The sequence below is a fragment of the Anomalospiza imberbis genome, chromosome 1 (genome assembly GCF_031753505.1).
Source record: "Anomalospiza imberbis isolate Cuckoo-Finch-1a 21T00152 chromosome 1, ASM3175350v1, whole genome shotgun sequence".
Lineage (NCBI taxonomy): Eukaryota > Metazoa > Chordata > Aves > Passeriformes > Viduidae > Anomalospiza > Anomalospiza imberbis.
Genome location: NC_089681.1, coordinates 90,674,447 through 90,692,382, shown reverse-complemented (window position 1 = coordinate 90,692,382; position 17,936 = coordinate 90,674,447). Strand labels below are relative to the sequence as shown.

The 17,936-nt window shown below is 47.7% G+C and overlaps 3 protein-coding genes across 4 annotated transcripts in view; all 3 read left to right on the top strand.

Moving 5' to 3' along the window:
* The window catches only part of KIF13A (kinesin family member 13A), a 106,032-nt gene extending 104,700 nt beyond the window's left edge, over positions 1 to 1,332 (top strand). The window contains exon 40 of the mRNA XM_068199817.1: positions 52 to 1,332. Coding sequence (XP_068055918.1) covers positions 52 to 338 — 287 coding nt within the window. The 3' untranslated portion in view covers positions 339 to 1,332. The remainder of the gene's footprint in view (positions 1 to 51) is intronic.
* A 2,584-nt stretch (positions 1,333 to 3,916) lies between these two features.
* SIRT5 (sirtuin 5) lies at positions 3,917 to 13,422 on the top strand. Of its 2 annotated transcripts, none has more exons than XM_068199805.1 (9): positions 3,917 to 4,053; positions 4,600 to 4,738; positions 6,797 to 6,930; positions 8,391 to 8,616; positions 10,018 to 10,105; positions 10,493 to 10,546; positions 11,402 to 11,525; positions 12,801 to 12,916; positions 13,277 to 13,422. In XM_068199805.1, the coding sequence occupies exons 2-9, from the start codon at positions 4,624 to 4,626 to the stop codon at positions 13,350 to 13,352; spliced, it is 933 nt and encodes a 310-aa protein (XP_068055906.1). In that variant the 5' UTR covers positions 3,917 to 4,053; positions 4,600 to 4,623; the 3' UTR covers positions 13,353 to 13,422. The 2 variants fall into 2 exon arrangements, with proteins under 2 accessions (XP_068055906.1, XP_068055897.1); XM_068199796.1 differs by lacking the exon at positions 3,917 to 4,053 and adding an exon at positions 4,077 to 4,355.
* A 108-nt stretch (positions 13,423 to 13,530) lies between these two features.
* Positions 13,531 to 17,804, top strand: NOL7 (nucleolar protein 7). The gene is made up of 8 exons (XM_068199832.1): positions 13,531 to 13,782; positions 14,315 to 14,375; positions 14,466 to 14,557; positions 14,718 to 14,749; positions 15,654 to 15,768; positions 16,392 to 16,513; positions 16,594 to 16,671; positions 17,432 to 17,804. Exons 1-8 carry the CDS (start codon positions 13,601 to 13,603, stop codon positions 17,503 to 17,505), a joined length of 756 nt encoding a protein of 251 aa, XP_068055933.1. The 5' UTR covers positions 13,531 to 13,600; the 3' UTR covers positions 17,506 to 17,804.
* Positions 17,805 to 17,936: the final 132 nt, after the last annotated feature.

The following is a 17,936-nucleotide window of genomic DNA, read 5'->3' as shown; positions in this document are numbered from 1 at the left end:
GTGTTAATGGCAGCACCAGCATTTAATCCTGTGCATTTCTTTCCATTGAAGGGAAGCACGATGGAATTGTGAAAGGCAGAGAGTACTTCCACTGCAAACCGCGACATGGCATTTTCGTTCGTCCCAGGCGCCTCAGCAAAGCACCAGCTCCCGCAAGGAAATGGAGTAGCACTTCCCGGTCTCAGGCACCTTCCACTTCAGAGAAGCGGAAGAGTTCTGTGCTTCAAGGCTCATCAGCCACTCCCAAGACAGGAGGAGATGTCCTCTGCCATTCAGGAGATGCAGCGGCTTCTGCTTTTTCTAGGAAACAGGAAAACAGGAAATCTTGGATTAACTAAACCACAGTATTTTTGCACTTACTACACGCATCACTGTGTAGAAAACTTTATGGATTTTTGAAACTATTGTACATTTTAACCTGTCCATATGGAATGTGTATTCTCTAGAGTCCTTGACTTAATTCTCTAATTTTTTATAAATAATATATATATTATATATATATGAATGTGTATCTATAGTTTGTCTGCCAGTGGGCAGATACAGCTGCACACTAAAACACAGTTAAAGCTGATTGTAGATACCTGAGGTACTGGACTATTTGTTACACAACAACTTGGGAGATATATTTTAAACAACAAAAGATATTTTATTGAGGAAAAACCAGGATGTGAATCCGTATTTGGAAAAAAGACCCAACCGCTGTTCTTAATTACCAAAGAACTTGTTTTAGACTGACATATTTGCTGTTTATATCTTTCTATTGTAAATGTTTTAACTGGTAACTTGGTGCCATGTTCCTTTCAGTCACTGGGCACCATGCAGCCTTTGTGTTTAAGCACACTGAAATATCCAACTGCTTCATATGTTTTGTCTTCCTTGAGGCCTGCCACTGTGCTGACTTGGCATTGGAATGACTGACGATGCCTGAAGCTATGAGTCTGGCATTTCACATGTTAGCAAAGCCAGCTGGGCAGTTTGACTGCAGAAACAGTATTACTGCAAGGGTGTGAGAGGACAACATTCTGGGTTTTTTAGGGGGTTTTGGTTTTTTTGGGTGTGGGGTGGGGAGAAATGGGAAATAAAGAAGCAGTAAATAGATCATGACTGCAAACTTTGCACTTGTTACTTGCTGGTTTATTATCAAGATGAAATAGAACCTGCTAAAGTAATTTTAATCTGTAAAGTTTATTTTAATAATAGGAATGATGGAGGGATTTATGTCTGGTGCTCATGAATTCCTAAGAAGGTTGTTCCACATGTAGATACTGTAGATGCCTGTACAAGTGTTCTGGATATTTGTAAAGCAACATGGTAAAAAATGAGTGAAGTGAATGGCCTGCTGTATCTTTTCTTTGTTCCTTAGAAAGTGAATGATTGAGATACCTGGGACCTTACTGAAAAGCTGCTGTTCTTTCTTTGATTGTTGTGTACAGTAAGCGGACTCTCGTATTTTACTATTTACTGTAAAGAACTGTAATTTATATATTGCCATACTGTATTTAATTGGTGCAGACCTGTTGTGTGTTAGAATACAGACTGTTTACTTGGGATTTAAAAAAAAAAATGTTTTACTTGTGTTTGGTACAATTAGGCTTAATGCTCAAAGAGGGAGCTGTTTCTATCTGGTGCTGCTCAGATGCAAAGGACTTGGTAAAAATGATGAAGGATAGTGATGTTGGAGTGGAAGACTAGAGGGTATGAACCCATCTTACCACTGAGCCTCAGAGGAGAATAGCAGCCCCTTTGGATACACATTCCTCACCTTCTGCTTTCCCGTCCCTCCCAGGAGAGGGAGCAGAGGTGAAGAACTCCTTCCAGAAAACTGAATCCTGTGGGTCAAAGGGAGATGGGACAAGTTCCTGGAAGACAGACAAGAGAGGATCATTGCTAAATATATAAAGGCCCCAGCTGGCAGCTGGGAGGGCAGTGTGCTGGAGGAGGCAGTGAAAGGAGGGGCTGTGAAGTGCAGTGCACTTGCCCTTGCCATGGCTTTTGTCCCTTCTAAGACAGAATTCTTAAGTGTTAATTGATTTTGAAATGTGTATCTTTGCAAAACAGTTCATGCTTCTGGTGTCCACCTGGAATTGCTCTCCCTGCATTAATGACACTTCTGCTGGAGGAAACTACTGTAATAGAAAAAGATTCTATGCAGAATTATTTTATCGGGCACAGATGATTGTGGAATACTGCCAGGTATCAATGCCAAACACCCCAGTGTCTTAAAGTTAAGTTGTAGATGTCACTTTAATCTTTTTATAAACATTGTAGGAAATCTCCTTACACATTGGCATTAAAATATTTTTTCCAGAGCCAGTACAAACAAATTTGAAAATCATTGTGGCCATTTTCTTATGGCACACATTCAGTAGTTACACCAGGTTAGCATCAGCCAGCATCAGCTGGGCTCTTCATTGTTTCAGGCTGCTGAGAATACAGAATGCATGACTGATTGCTTCGGAAACACGGGGATAATTGTGCTCTTGGAGTAGGCAATCTGTATATGCCAAAGAGACCAAAGCAAGCCAACCTTGTGTCCTTCTGTACCCATTTCACATAAACTATGCCATCATGAGTTCTGTTTTTATTAAAAGACCCGTACTTTTGCAAACCTTGCATGTGAACATGCCCTGCCTGGGTTGATGTAAAGTTAGAAGGCGCACAACTAACAGGTGCAACAATGTGATAGGAAGATGAAAGCTCTTTGGTTGATGTGCTCCTCAAAACTCTAGTACATAAACAGAATCATTTTTTTCTTGTTAGCAATGTTGGACTAGGATTTTGCTGTCTTGAACTTTGGATTCAAAGTGGAAGAAAATTGTGGTGATAATGCAACTGTGAATTGCTTTTTTCTTCTTTTTAAGATAAACTAGCAGCTAAAATACACTGCCTAATACGCACAGTGCACAGTCTGTAGCAAGATCTCAATTAAAAAAAAAAAAAAAAAAACCAAAAAAACACCAGTCATGATACTGAATAACATTATGCACAGCCAATCCCCCGTTTAACAAACCGGCCATTCTGTTTGTTTTCCCAGTCTGCACAGAAGTAATGGATTTTGACATCAGGGTCGTTAGAATGCTAAGATCACGGCCTTCACCTTGTTTTCTGTTTTTCCGAGCACGCTTACTTTCACGGAGACATGGAGTGCTCAGGGAACAGCTGTGACAGCCCACCAAGCACCAGCACAAGAGTTTAGTCAGCACCACTCGCTGTGTCAGCATTCCCCCACCAAAGGCTTCCTTCGAGTTTGCAGCTGGAGGCAGAGTACGAAGTGCTGGTACTCTGTAAGCAATTGCAAGTGCCGTGGAGCAGTGTAATGAGGGACACGTCGGCTGCCAGCCCCCGGGAGCAGCCTCTGGCTGTTCCCTCCCCTGCCCTCAGGTGAACTCGCTCAGGTAACTCGTCCTGTGCCGACAGGAGTGGGAGACAGGAGTTGCCCCCGGGGCTGCTGGTGGACTTGAAAGAGCACCGTGGGACTTTGCCTTTCAGCCTTTCCCCTCTTTGGGTACATGTTTTGGGGGCCTCTTCGTCTGCTTCGCTGGTAATTTACGGAATTCAAAGGGAGGGGGGGAAATGTGTTAAAACTTCTTACTGAAAAGGACCGTAATCATTTAAGGTTGTTGGGGAAGGGTGGAGTGGAGGCGGCTGGATGAGAGCAGGCGCTGCCTTCTTTATGCAGCAAAACATGCTAAAAACAGTTTTTCTTATTTAAAAAAAAAAAAAAAAAAAAGTGTGCTGTCCAAGTGCAGCGGAGTTTTCATCCGTGAACGCGTAAACTGCGAACGCCCAAGGGTGGACCGCAGAGAGGTATGACGCTGGAAAGCCATCCAGCTTTCCTATTTGCGTCTCATTCCAGCTGATACCTGCGCGCTCCGGCTCGGCGCAGGAACAGCGCGACGCCGGGAAGCGACTCGTGGGTGCCTCCTGTGCATCCATCCACGCATCCATGCCGCCTTAACACCGCGGGCCCCTCCCCGCGGGAGGGCGGAGCGGCGCAGCGCGGGGCGGGACGTGCGGGACCGCGCGGCTCGGCCTCAGCCGCCGCCGCCCGGGGTGAGGCGCAGCGGGCGGGCCGCGAACTCGCGGCCCCGGGGCTTGCGGGAGAGAGGGAGGGAGGGAGGGAGGGAGGGAGGGCGGAGCCCCGACCTGAGGGCCCGGCGGTCGCCGCCTCCCCCTCGTCGAGGCTCCGCCCGCCCGCGCTGTCCCCTTCGCCCTTCTGCGGGCCGGCAGATGCACGTAGGCTCGCAGCCCGCCGCGGCTCCGTCCCTTGCTTTTCCTCCTTCTTCTTAAAATGCCGGCGGGCAGGCGGGTCCTGGGAGCCGCCTCGGGTTAGCAGCGCAGTTCGGAAGCGTCGCGTAAGTTGAAAGTCGGCCGAAAGCCCTGCTTTGGAGCGGGGCTGATGTCCCCCGTTCTGAACAAAAGCGATGATCCCGGCCCCGGGGTCTGGGGTTGGGGATGGTTCCGTGTGCTGCAGGTGCAGGAGGAAGCCGTGACGAACGCTCGCAGCTGGTTCTTTAAGGAGAGCCCCTCACATTTCTTCCCCCCGGCAGAAATACGCACCCTGCCTGGGCCGCTGACGTTTGATTTGTATCTCCCCAGGTGAAACACTTCCGAGGGATCCTGATGTGTCTCTTTCAATCTACCGCTAGAAGGCTGGTTTCCCAAGTGCATTGTGGACTTAAGGCCTCGTCTTCAAAGAAACAGAAGTTTTGCTTGGAAATGGCCCGTCCTAGTTCAAGTAAGACGTGTGTTTGTTTGCTTTAGCACTCCGGACAGGATTTTAAGGTGGATTTGAGGTGCTGGAAGGTTTTGTGTGCTAGGTGAAATCCATGGCTTAATTAAAAATGTTTAAAACAGTGTGAAATTGTTTTATTTGTCCCCCAGAATAGTAAAATTACCTTTCTACGACTGTATTCTTTATAGTTCCATAAACTCTTGCAGTCATCATGGTTACAACGTAAACACCTTTTTAATGTTTATAATTTATGCACTTAAGTATGCAGTGGTTAATTGCATTTCCCTTTCATAATGCTAATGAGTAATAAAACTAATTCCTCTTTTCTTTGTATAAGAATGGGCCTTGAGCATTTGTAACAGTTCAGGAGCTGGGTAACCCCAGGAACCCTCTTCAGGCTAGGAGTTAAGGCTGACCTATTTTCACTTATTTGGGGGTATTTTGATTTTGTTTTTCAGTTTGAGAATGTGCCTTAACTTGAAAACTGCACACGGGTACAATAGCAACTCCTTAATGTTGGGTAGCCAAGGCAAACTTGCTTTTTCCGCTGCCTTGAGCATCAGCATTTGGCTACTGCCAGACACCTGGCTGGGAGGGCTTTTGGCCTGAGCTATACACATTCAAGGGCTTGTGAGGTTTGGTTTGCAGCAGCAGGTGGGGTATCAGAATAGCAGTGTTCTGTGCCCAGTCCAAGGCTGTGTGTCTTGGGACCTCTCCAGTGGCTCTTTCTCCCTATAGGAACTTACCTGCCTTTGGGTGGGCTTTTGTGTGTGTGTGTGTGTGTGTGTGTGTGGTGGGGGGAAGGGGGTAGTTTTGGTTTTTATTTGAAAGACCATCTAGTAAATTGTGAGGATTAGGGTTGTGGCGAGCAGCTCAATGTTCAGCTGGAGGCTGCCTACTCATGGGATACCGTAGGAGTCCATACTGAGGCCAGTGTTGTTAAACACCTTCATTAATGACCTGGACAATGGACTGGAGTGTATCCTTGGCAAATTTCCATATAATATGAAGCTGGGAGGAGTGGCTGATACTCCAGAGGGTCCAGCCCCTGGGAAGAAATAGCCCCAGGCACAAGGAATGTCCTTGGGGATCCAGTGGGCACCACGTTGGCCTTAAGCCAGTGATGAGCCCTTGTGGCAATGAAGGCTCCAGGGCATCTTCTCAATGCATAAAAACACCCCATGGTGTTTGCTGTGAGGGTGGTCAAACAATGGATTGAATTGTGCAGGAAGGTTATGGAGTCTCTATCCATGAAGATACCAAAAGCCACCCCACAGGACACTGTCCAGGGCAGTCTGCTCTGCCTGACCCTGCTTAAGCAGAGAGGGTGGAACAAGACAACCTCCAGAGGTCCAATCCCACCTCAGCCATTTTGTGATTCTAACCTGTGTTGCTTTAAGATTCATATCTGAGGTAAACTCTAAAAGATATTTTTTTTTTGTCTGTCTGTAGCTAACCTGTTCCTTTTTAATCTTGTCTTGACTCACATAAAAAGGCAAAGGAAATTTTCAATCTTTTTCCCAGACTACCATGCAGGGGAAGATGGTGGGAATAACACATTAAAAAATATAAATTACAGTTGCAAACCTAGAAAACAGGAAAAATGCCTCAAAAGAAAGTGCATTTTCCCACATTACCTTAATTTTGAAGGTGATACTTCATGGAGGAAAAAAACCAAACAAAAACAACAACAAAACAAATGTATTTTTTTCATCTCAAGATCTTAAGTAACAATTAGGAAGCAGACTGTTCCTGGGTGGTGGTGCCAACAGTTGTTATTGGGGTAGCATCTAGTGTGGGGTTTTAGTTAAAGGCTCTGCCTTTCCAGTATTGACTATAATCACATTTAGCACGTGTTGCCCTACTGAGCCTGCTCAGACACATATTTTGAGGATCTCTAGGAACTGCCCTTTAAAATCCAACACAGAGAAGCTCAGGAACCAGTTGGTGTTCCAAAATGAAAGTCATGGGAGGTGTGTATGGAAGGGATGTGTAAGTGTGGCCTCTTAGCTGAGTGTGTGAGCGCCTGAACAGCTCCTTGTTTTCCCTGCCCTGGCACAGACATGGCTGATTTCCGAGAGGTGTTTGCCAAAGCCAAGCACATCGCCATCATCACCGGAGCTGGGGTCAGTGCCGAGAGCGGCGTCCCCACCTTCAGAGGGGCTGGAGGCTTCTGGAGAAAGTGGCAAGCCCAGGTAGGTACTGGTGGCCCATGCCTGCACAGCCACCTCCGTGTCCGTCACACAGGTGAGCATGGAGGGTCAGGAACAGTTGGAGGAAGAGGGTGGAAGTTCTCCCATGGCAGTGCAGCAGGGACAGAGCTCTCCCTACAGCGGCCTCTGCAGCTCTTCTCTGTGCCCTTAGGCATCTGCTTCTGTCCTTCAGTTTATCAGTTGCTTGGGAAAAACAACGTTCTTGCAGGCAGCTCTGGGTCTTTCTACCTTCTTTATTTTCCTGCAGTTCAGCTGTTTGCTCATCTTTTGACACCCTCACTATTTTCCCACTGTGTGGGGCCTTTCCTGTTTTAAACTCTTTAGTGTTTAAAACAAACCAAAATAACAAAACTGATCATAGAGACCAGTTGTTTTCTTTTAATCTTGGTGTCTCATAACACCCTTTAAAAATGCTTTAAGACTTGTTTTATTTTGGGGCAGGTTCTTTAATTCTCCCACAGGCTGTCTCTCTTGCTGGAATGATCTTGCCAGTGCTGAGAGCCACAGGGGTGGGAGAGGAGGTGGGACCAGACACTGGGAGTACAGCTGAAGGCACCAGCAATGTCAGCTCTATGGGGGCCTCATGAATCTCATCCTGCTGGTTCTGCAGGTGTTTTAGCAGCTGTTGTGCTGTCAGTACCTGCTACCCCAAATGCTGCAATCACACCTGCTTTCTTTGTGGTTTTTAATTACAGCATTCCTGGAAGATCTGATGTAGCTAAAAAAATGCCAGAGACATGAATTTTTGAAACTGATTTGAATCTAAAGATGAGTTTTTTGCTTTCAGTGACCATCAATTCAAATAAAGCACGTGTGTGTATAAATGTTTGGTCCTGCTGCATTAGAAACTTGCATTCAGTTTCTGTGTCAGCAGAACTGAGCACCGAGGTGCTGGACTGAGCTGCATTTTTGAGAAAGAGAAGGCAAAATTAAAGTTAGTGTGAAAAGCAGCTTCAATTTTACCTGCATGCAAAATACAAGACGCTAGACTTTGGTTTTGACAATGGGTGTAATTTGGCTTGTGTTACATTTAAATTAAAGCAGAAAATAAATTCCTGGCAAAGCAAATATATTCACATGATGCCAAGTTTTATGGCTGCCATCAAAAAGAGAGTTGTGGATGTGCATTGGAGTATCTCATCTTGCTTTGTGTTAAGCTCCTTATAGTTTGGTAGGGCAGCAGAGAGTACAGTTGGAATGTAGTGTAAACCCATGTACCACACTATTTCTGTAAGTTATTTGCTCTTTTGATCTGACACTTTGACGTGTCACCCTTGTAAAGGCTGTGGAACAATATTCTTATCAACTGCATGTGGTTATAGGTAATCTGCTTTTGATGACCTTGTGATGCAGGCAGCAGTATAAATGGCAGAAATCCAGCAGGCTTCATCTGGGGAAGGGATTCTTCTTTCGTTGTAGGACGACTGTTATGTCTTTTGCAGGAGCTGGCTACTCCAGGGGCTTTTGCGCGAAACCCTTCCCGTGTGTGGGAGTTCTACCACTACCGGCGGGAAGTGATGCTGAGCAAACATCCCAATCCAGCCCACATTGCCATTGCAGAGTGCGAGAAGCGTCTCAGCAAGCAAGGAAGGAGCGTTGTGGTCATCACTCAGAACATTGATGAGCTGCACAGGAAGGCAGGCACCAAGCACCTCTTAGAAATCCATGGTAAGAGTCGGCTCACATGTCTGCCACAGGCCTAGAAACCTGAGGTGGGGAGTGGGAAAAAGGGAAAGCGGGATAAATACAGAGAGAAAAGAATTTTGTCTTATAATTGCAATAACTTGCATAAAGTTATTTGCAGTAACACCCTGTTCTCTTTTGGAAGTTGTTTCAGGTACTTCATAGCTTCTTTTTATTCCTCACCTTTAGGATCACAGAATCTCATCTTTCTGTTTTTAATGGATTCTGACAGTACACAGGAACTGGTTCTCCCTTTTTGCTTGCACAGTTTTCCACAGATCCACTTGAATTCATGTGGCTGTCACACCCGGCTGATTTCACTTAGAAAAGGGGAAAAGAATCCCCAGGGATTCTTTTGAGGTAGTGGTGGTGTCAGACTGCCACCAATAAAGGGTGTATTGGAAGCCTGGCCTCACCAGCCTTGGTGCTTTCCCTCTGTCCTGTTCTGTCCTGTCCTCACTTGTGCAGTCCTTGGCTACAGGAGGACAAAGGGACTGGAAGCAATTGAGATTCCCTTACCTTTCTTTCCTGCAGCCAGTGGCCCTCCCCTTCTCTTCCCTGTAGTCAGTGGCATTCCTTACTCCCACAAAGTGCCAGAGGAGCACATGGCAGGTGTAACACCTGCGCGTCAGCAGGGGTTTGGGATCTGAGGAAATGTACAGGTATGGAGAGAAAGAGGGGATGGAAGCCCTTCTCCATCCTTGGAGGTGACTCCGCTCATTTTTCCACTCTTCAGGCCCTGCCACAGAGTGGAAGTCTCCCAGGACAAAGACCCATCCTGGTCCTCCAGCACTGTGATGCTTTTTAACTCCAGTATCACTAAAGGTGTAAATGGGATTTCCCACCACCACTTTTGTGCTTTGGACACAGGAAACCTGAAACCTGCACAAGCTGTTTTGCAGTTGTGGACCCAATGATGAAGCCTTGACAACAGTTTAATTTTGGTTATTTGTATTCTTTACAAAATGGACACAATTTTTAGCTCTTGGCTATATTGCATATCTCGACAGCATGTTAGTAATGCTGCAGAAGTTTTGGGAGTGGAGTTTTGCATCAAACAAATGGTGTTGACCAGCATATTTTATTTTTTTAAGAAAATGTTTCTGATGTAAGAGGAAAAGCAATAAACAGAAATCATCTCCCTCAGTCATATTTTAAATTATGATTTTCCTGCAAAATATGTTATGGGACTGTGTATTACTCATGTCCTGAGGCAGAACAAGGTGACGTAGTGGAACTTTGCTGTTGCGTTCCTGTTGTAAGTTACCCACAAGGTGCAGCCTTCAAGGTCTGTAAATAAAAGCTGCCCAGGATAAACACAACAACTTGCCTGCACAGCCACACCTCAGAGCTTCATCCCTCATGTTTCCTCTTCGTGTGTTCCAGGTAGTTTATTTAAAACTCGGTGCACCAGCTGTGGAAACGTAGCTGCGAATTACAAGAGCCCGATCTGCCCCGCATTGGCTGGGAAGGGGTAATCCATTCTTTCTTTTGCCATTAAAAAAGGAAGTGAGCAGGGGGATGGGCCAGGCACATTCTCAAAGATTTTTTAGGACTTTTTTCCCCTTTACATTTCACCAGACCTTTAGATAGTTACATAAATAATTGTTGTGCCTTTGACAGTCTTGGCCAGCTTACTACAGTTGCTCAGCTCCAGGATAATTCTGGACAAATTCCTGCTTGCCTTGTGTATGGTATTTTAGGATTGTAGAAGGTGTTAAAGTTGGCTGAAGTTGCAGATTTTTTGATTGGAGGGTGTGTTTTAGAGAATATGAAGGTTTTTAGAGACTATTAAATTTTTTATTAATACATAAAATACCTTTTGTACAGCTGGACATGTATTTCCATTTTGTAACTACAGGGCTCCAGATCCTGACACAGAAGATGCTGCAATTCCAGTTGAAGACCTTCCTCAGTACGTATGGACCACTTTGTTAGGCTGTTACCTCTTCATGCTTTGTGCATCTCAAAGCTTCATGTTACTGGTCATGTTGTTTTGGAAGGACATTGCACAAAGGAGACAAAGAACTCTGGAACTCTGCCCCAGGAAACTGAGTCTAAAGTTACTGGGGCATCAGACAAGGAATATGTAGAAGTTACCATGGTGCTAAAGGCATCACACTTTTGTGAAACGTGCCCAGATTCCTGGGGTTTGTAAGTGAAGTAGTAGGAGAATTGCAGCAAGAGAGTGAGTGCTACAGCAGTAAATGTTTTGTTACTTTGCGGGTGCCACCCACTGTTAGTCTGGGATACTGTGCTGAGGTCCCCTCGCAGGCACAGAATGTGCCACAATGCTTTTTTACGCTGCCTGAAGCTTTGCCTTAGCTAGCTGCAGATGGAAAAAGCCACCACATTTTTCATCCAATTCCTAAGGAAAAAGAGGCTAACACGATGCTTCTGTCTTTTGGTTCACCTTCTCCTTAAAAACCTGTCAGCCACTTTGTTAGAGGAGGCCGAGTTTTAACACTCATGCATTTCATGAACTGAGTAAGGGGAAAAACAATTAAATATCTGTGCTGAACAACTGTTTAGCACCCTGTTCCTTGAGATCATGCAGCACATGGTGTACTTCCAGCACATGTGCAGCATGGAATGAGCTGCCTTCTGTCCAGCACATGGTAGAGGAGGGTGCAGGGAGGGCTGTGAAGCAGGAGAGAGGATGATGGCAGGTAAGACCTGCCCAGACGGGAATGAGAACTGCTTTGCCGCTCTGGAGCCTGAAGCGCCCCCTTCAGCAGCATGACGCTGTCCCTTTGTGGTGTTTGAGCAGGTGTGAGGAGGACGGCTGCAATGGGCTCCTGCGGCCCCACGTTGTGTGGTTTGGTGAAGCCCTGGATCCCGGCGTGCTGACAGCGGTGGAGAACGAGCTGGATATTTGTGACCTCTGCTTGGTTGTGAGTGGCGCTTTCCTTACCTGTCCTCTGAACCGGCAGGGAGGCCACGCTGAGGACGTGGCAACTCTTGGGTAAAGTAGATGCATCTGTGCTTCCCTGAGGGAACTAAAAGCCCCAAAAGGACTCTCTGGTGTCCAGTGCAAAACATTAAAAAACCTTTCAGTTTGAAAATGTACAAAGACTACTCAGAAGTCAACAGGTACAGAGGGGTTAGAGATTAGACAATGTTGTTTGGCTATTGAATTTCACTCCCCCTCTGCTCTGCCCTGGTGAGACCCCACCTGGAATACTGTGGACAGTTCTGGTGCCCCCAGCATAAGGACATGGAACTGTTGGAGCAAGTCCAGAGGAGAGCCACAAAGTTGATAAGGGCACTGGAGCACCTTCCCTACGAAGAGGGGCTGAGAAAGTGGGGCTCTTCAGCCTGGAGAAGGCAAGGCTCTTGGGAGACCTTAGAGCAGCCTTTCAGTACTGAAAGAGGCCTGCAAGGAAGCCAGAGATGGACTCTTGATCAGGAACAAGGGGTGATGGCTTTTAACTGAAAGAGAGTGGCTTTAGATTACATATAGGAAGAAATTCTTTACTGTGAGGGTGGTGAGGCACTGGCACAGGTTACCCAGAGAAGGTGTGGGTGCCCCATTCCTGGAAGTGTTCACGGCCAGGTTGGATGGGGCTCTGAGCAACCTGGTCTAGTAGAAGGTGTCCCTGCTCATGGCAGAGCAGTTGGAAGAAGATGATCCTTAAGGTCTCTTCCAATCCAAGCCATTCTATCCTTCTAATTTCTCAAACAGTAAAAAATACAATTATTCTGATGCTCAGTTTGAAAATGAAGTAAGTTATAATGTGCTGCTTTTTTGCAAGGTGGTTTACATGCCATGTAGGTTCCAGATCCCTAACCAAAACACTTGCTTAGACTGTTGTCTTCCTTTTACAGGATGATCTCAAGTAACAAAAGGAACATTGTGTTGGGTTTTTATTTTTGCTTGAAGACAAAGCGTGCCATTTTGTTCCTAGGATTTTTTTCCATCTACAATTACAAATGGGTTTCTTTGGGCTGCATCAGAGAATCAATTCCTGATTGCTATGCTAAGTTAAATAGCTACATCTGCAGTGACACTAATCAGATACTGATTCGGTTTCATTTCTGTAAGGATCTCCCAGGCTTCAGTGCACATGCAGTTGTGAGAAGGGCCCTCACCTTGGAGTTGTTCTGTTGGTTTGTTCTGTTTGAGTGCTGTCCTGCTACACCTGTGACTTCTGTCCCGTTGCCCGCAGGTCGGGACCTCGTCCGTGGTGTATCCTGCGGCCATGTTCGCCCCGCAGGTCTCGGCCAGAGGAGTCCCAGTCGCGGAGTTCAACATGGAAACCACTCCTGCCACCAACAGGTTCAGGTAACGCTGCTCAGGCAACAGCTTTCAGTCCCCTACTTCCTGCCCTGCTTTAGTCCAACTGCCGAAACGCTGGGTTTAGACAAATACGGTCTAGTTTTCCCCCAGCTCTTATGAAATGTTAAGTTTCTGTTAGTAAGAAAAGAGGACTCTTCTTCCATGGTGGAATTTTCACTGAAGACACAAACCGTATTGTTTAAAGGGTGAGGCTGAGGTCTGTCCCTACGCCCCGCAAAGCCGAAACTCCTCTCCCCTCCTCCTCCTCTTTCCTCCCTCCCTCCCGTCCCTCTGCCAGACTCGCCAGGTAAAGCGGCGGGATGCGCCGGTGGCTGCCCGCGCCCTAAACCTGCCGCTTCCTTCCAGGTTCCACTTCCCGGGCCCCTGCGGGACCACGCTGCCGCCGGCGCTGGCGCGACACGAGACGGAGATCATCTCTTGAGCCCCGGGATCACCTCCGGAGCGGCCCGGGCCGGCTGGGCCCAGCGCGGGGCGGGCGGGCCGGAGGCGGCGACGGGACTCGTCCCCACGGCAATAAAGGCGCGGCGGCGGGGCCACCTCCGATGTCCTGTGTCTGTGCGCGCATCCCGCGGGGCGGGGCGGGAGGCGCAGGGCGGGTGTCCCGGCGCTCGGCACTCCCCGGCGGAAGACGGGAGCGGTTCCGGGGCGGGCGGCGCAGGGGACGCGGCCATGGCGCGCCGGCAGAAGGCGAAAGCGGCGGCTGCGGGCAAGCGCAGGGCTCCCGCCGCGCTCCCCAGCGTGGCCTCGTCCTCGGAGGACGAGGCGGACGAGGCCCCGGAGGAGGTGCCCTTCGGCGTGGCGAGGGAGGCGGCCGAGGCCGAGCGGAAGGTCGTGGGGGAGTCGGCTCGGAGGTGCGGACACGCCGGGGCCTCCTGCTCCCGAACGGCGGCTCTCACACCAGCGCTTCCCTCCTCTTACCCCCTTCGCTTAGCCCCACTCACCTCCCCTTTCACCCTTCTTACCGCCCCTTTAACTCCTCGCTTACCTCTCTAAACCCCCCTCCACCTCTCTTGCTCTCTTAGACCCCTTTTTCTCCGCGTTCACGCCTCTTGCCACCTCTTATCCTCCCCTTATCCCTGCTTATTTCCCTTTGTTGCCTCCTTTCCCTCCGCCCCTTATCTCTCTTCCTACCCCACCACTCCTCTTATGCCTCCCCGGCCCCTTCTCCCTCCTTATCCCGCCCCTAACTCCTTCCCCTCCTTCATCCCTCTAAGCCCCTTTCACTTTTACTATCCCCTGTTCCTTATCCCCCCACTTGCCCCTCCTCACTACCTTCTTTGCCTTTCCAAGCCCCTCCATGCCCTCGTTCACCCCCTTTACCCCCGCCCGTAATCCCCCCTCTCTCCCCACGGAATGCTGACGGTGGCTCCCGCCTCCCCGCAGGCACCGGGAGCTGCTGAAGGAGAAGCGACGGCGGCACCAGGAGCTTTTCGCAGAGCAGAAGGTACCGCACTACCTCCGCCGGGCTCCGGGCGGGCCCCGGGTGTGTGTGCCGGCCGTGTCCGTGTCTGCCTGACTCCCCTCTCCCCCACAGAAGCGCAGGCTGCTGCCCGAGGCCGTGCTGCAGGAACTGCAGGAACTGCAGGAACTGCAGGAACTGCAGGAGCTGCAGGATGTGTCCGCACGGTGAGGAGACCAGGGGAGGTGGCGGTCGGTGTTGGGATCCTCCTCTCCGTATCTCCCACCCATGGGGCAGCCCCTTCTGGTCCTGGGGTTTTTGTGGCTTTGAGTGAAGGAAGGGAGTGCGAATTGAAGAGTAACCTGTTGCCTGCCCTTTGCTCCCCAGGCCCGCTGAGCAGGCTGCGGCAGACGACCCAGGTATGTTACAGCTCGCTTTGCTAACGAGGTGCACGTCTGGTACTTCAGGAGCTCATTCCTGTGCCAGAGCTCCAAGGGGGAGCTCTGGTGAAGAGGCCTTCTCCAAGTCTTAAACATGAACACACCGGACAGATTGTCTTTTCCCTGGGAAAAGAAACATCTGAGGAAAAATACAAAGTCAGATTCAATCTAATTCTTAAACCTTTTACAGAAGTCAGTTGCTGTGAGGTGATTTCAGTTAAATAGCCTGAAGTGTTTAAGGAAATCATGGGCAGGTGATACAGCAGAAAAAGCAAGGATTACCAGAGGTGGATTTTTAGCCTTTTTTAAAGTAAAGTAGGGGTAGAGTTGTTAAATTGCCTCTATACTTTACATATCAAACTAGAGTTTAATAGCATCTGTAGAATATTAAGTAACTTTTTTCAAACTCAGAATTACAAAATCAAGAGTCTAGAGTGTTTGCTGGTTTTGCTTCATCTGTACTTCGAAGTACTTAATGAAAAATCTTTTATTTAAACAGTTCTCTCATCCAGACCTCACACGCTGCTGTATGGTGTAACTGCTACTTTTTCTTGCTTTTATTTAAAAAATATCTGTTGTGTTGACGTAACAGAGAGATGAGCTGAGAATGAAGACTAAAGCCTGATCTGGATTTCCCTGTATGGGTTACCCATAGCTGTTGTGTTGCATTGAATTTTTGTCCGGTGATGAATCCCATTTTGTTGAATCCAAGGAAAGCAGGCTAGCAGTACTTTGGGTTGCTCCACTGAGCATATTTCTTTCCCTCCCTCTTACAGCTGTTCTTTATAGTAAGTGCTTCTGAAAAATACTGCTTGTTTTAAGTCCTTTTCCTGTTTCACTGACCAGTTTTGATCAATAACATTTGGGAAATTTCGTTTGCAAATTACTCTAGGTGAAGAACTTGAAGTTGGAGCTGTACAGCTGGAGCAAGGCCAGGCCCAAAGGCAAGGCCAAGCTGAAGTGCAGGAGAAGAAAGGCAAGAGGAGCAAGGGTGCCAGGTAGGAGGAGGAGATGATTTTGCCTGGTGTGGGAAGGGGCATCACAGCAGCTGTTCTGTCACTGCATGGCTGTACCCTCTTCTGCACTTCATGTTCCCCTGTCCTTCATCTGACTGAAATTGTATTTATGTGCAAAAAGCACCTTTAATATTTCCTGTTTTAGCATACTTTTATATATATATATATGGTGTAAATAATTTTTGCATATTGCATATATGTAACTGCTGTGAGATAGCTGGGCAGTTGTAAGTGCAGCAGTAGACATTGTGTTGTGTGCTGCTACAGTTGGGGTGGTTGAGTACCAAATTCCTGCATTTCAATCTATTTTTCTCTCTCCTCTTTATTTCTTTGTTACTGATGGCCCTAGAGGGTAATTGCCCTAGCTTCAGGTAGAATGAGCTCAGGATGCCCAAGGAAACTACTCGGGGCACACAAAGGCATATGACAACAGCTTGAGAGTATTGGTCCAGCTCTTTATTTTTTTAATACTGCCACAAAACTCATCTGAGTATCAGAAACCATCACTGGCTGCTGCCGTGCTCAAGTAGCAAAGCTTGACAGCAGTGTCTGTTGTTCTGGATCCTGTAACCAGGCTACAGGGATTTACATCTCTCTTTTACTAGGACAAAAGGGAACTACATGGCTGTGTGCTTGAAAGACCACAGTGCAACAGGCCTCCACCAACAGCTGGCCAAAGACTTCCTAAATGCTCAGCTCTATGGGCCACACACCAACCGGGTACAGGGTAAGCGCTGCTGCTTGGGTGGGTCTGGATGGAGCCTTGTCTGGCTTGAACTTGGTTATTAACACCCGTCTCCATTTCAGCAAATGAATTTTTTTCCCTTGCCAACAAGAGAGCCCCAGTCAAAAAAGCTGCAGTTCAGTTTGTGGACAAGTCTTGGGGTGAGTATAAAATGTCAGAGTAGGTACTATTTTCTGCATATGTGGCTAAAAGTACACTTAACTAAAATCAGAGTTTCCATGCTAGAGCATCCTGGCTTGTGATCCCCTAACTCCAAGCACCTGGAGAGCAAGGGAAGGGCAGCAGAGCACTGCTGCCTCAGTGGGTGTCATGAGCACACCCCCAGGGATGGTGTATGAGACACAAGTTGAAAAAAATTACCTCATTTTTTTATGTTAAGAGACAGCTCTTGTCCTAGAGCCAGGGCTGCTCAGTGAAATAAGTACTTCAGTAGCTGTTGTTTCAGCCTCCAGTCCCTGAGCTGTTGGAAGGCATTTCAGATGCATCTCAGACTTAAAGCAGGGATACCAAGATCCCAGAACTTCTGTGTGAGCACAGGGAAATAGCACTCATTCCTCCTTATTTCCATAATGGATGGGGACTGTTTCACACCCACACAGTCCATGAGGCTCAGAAATACCAGAGGGAAAAGTTACTGATCCTTAGCAAGCAGGGCCTGCTTTCCATCTGTGCTCTATCACTGAAAGCACCACTGTATACCCCCCACCCTAAGGAGACTGGTGCAAACTGGTACTCCTGGCCAGTGGAATGCAACTGGGGCACATAAAATACCTTAGGAAGTTTATCAGTGTTTGAGGTGGCTGTTTTGTTCTGAAATGCTGCTGCAGCAGCCAAGGGATTGCTGCTTCTCCAGCACATAGGATAAGAAAAAATGGTAACTAACAGCTATTTTTTTTTAAGGGCAAGATAAAAAGGAAAAAGCAGCAAGGTTTAAGAAACGTTGGCTGGAAACACAGATTAAAAATGGACTATGAAGACAGCTCTTTCAGAAGATGCTACTAAGGACCTTTAGTGACAGTTGATCTCAACACAACAGAGGTGTTTCTCCCCACTTCACCATCACTTTGCCTTCAGCTCCAGCCAGCAGAAGGCACCGAGCTGTGCCTCATCAGACTTCCCTGTTCTCTCCTCTCCCCTTTCAGAATGTCTTGGGGAAGCTACAGAGCAGCCAGGCCAGTGTTGTAGAACAGCTACTGCTAGGACCAGGCTTGCTGAGCTGCCTCCATGAGGCAATGCCTTTGCAGAGAATAAAGATGAGCAGTGTTGTACCTACTGTTGTGGATGCCGCATTCCTTACAGCAGGCACTTATCCCTGCTGCTTCAGTGACTTGTGTCTCTAAGGAAAGGCTGTACCCTAACAGCAGAATCATTAAATCAGCTCCCACAGCAGGACACTTCTCTCCAG

Excerpts from the sequence above, each read along its gene's own strand:
- SIRT5 (XM_068199805.1), top strand. The coding sequence starts at position 4,624 with ATGTGTCTCTTTCAATCTACCGCTAGAAGGCTGGTTTCCCAAGTGCAT. Across the intron at positions 6,931-8,390 it reads GGAGAAAGTGGCAAGCCCAG|GAGCTGGCTACTCCAGGGGC; the intron begins GTAGGTACTGGT and ends TGTCTTTTGCAG. Across the intron at positions 8,617-10,017 it reads GCACCTCTTAGAAATCCATG|GTAGTTTATTTAAAACTCGG; the intron begins GTAAGAGTCGGC and ends CGTGTGTTCCAG.
- NOL7 (XM_068199832.1), top strand. The coding sequence starts at position 13,601 with ATGGCGCGCCGGCAGAAGGCGAAAGCGGCGGCTGCGGGCAAGCGCAGG. Across the intron at positions 14,376-14,465 it reads AGCTTTTCGCAGAGCAGAAG|AAGCGCAGGCTGCTGCCCGA; the intron begins GTACCGCACTAC and ends TCTCCCCCACAG. Across the intron at positions 14,558-14,717 it reads CTGCAGGATGTGTCCGCACG|GCCCGCTGAGCAGGCTGCGG; the intron begins GTGAGGAGACCA and ends TTTGCTCCCCAG.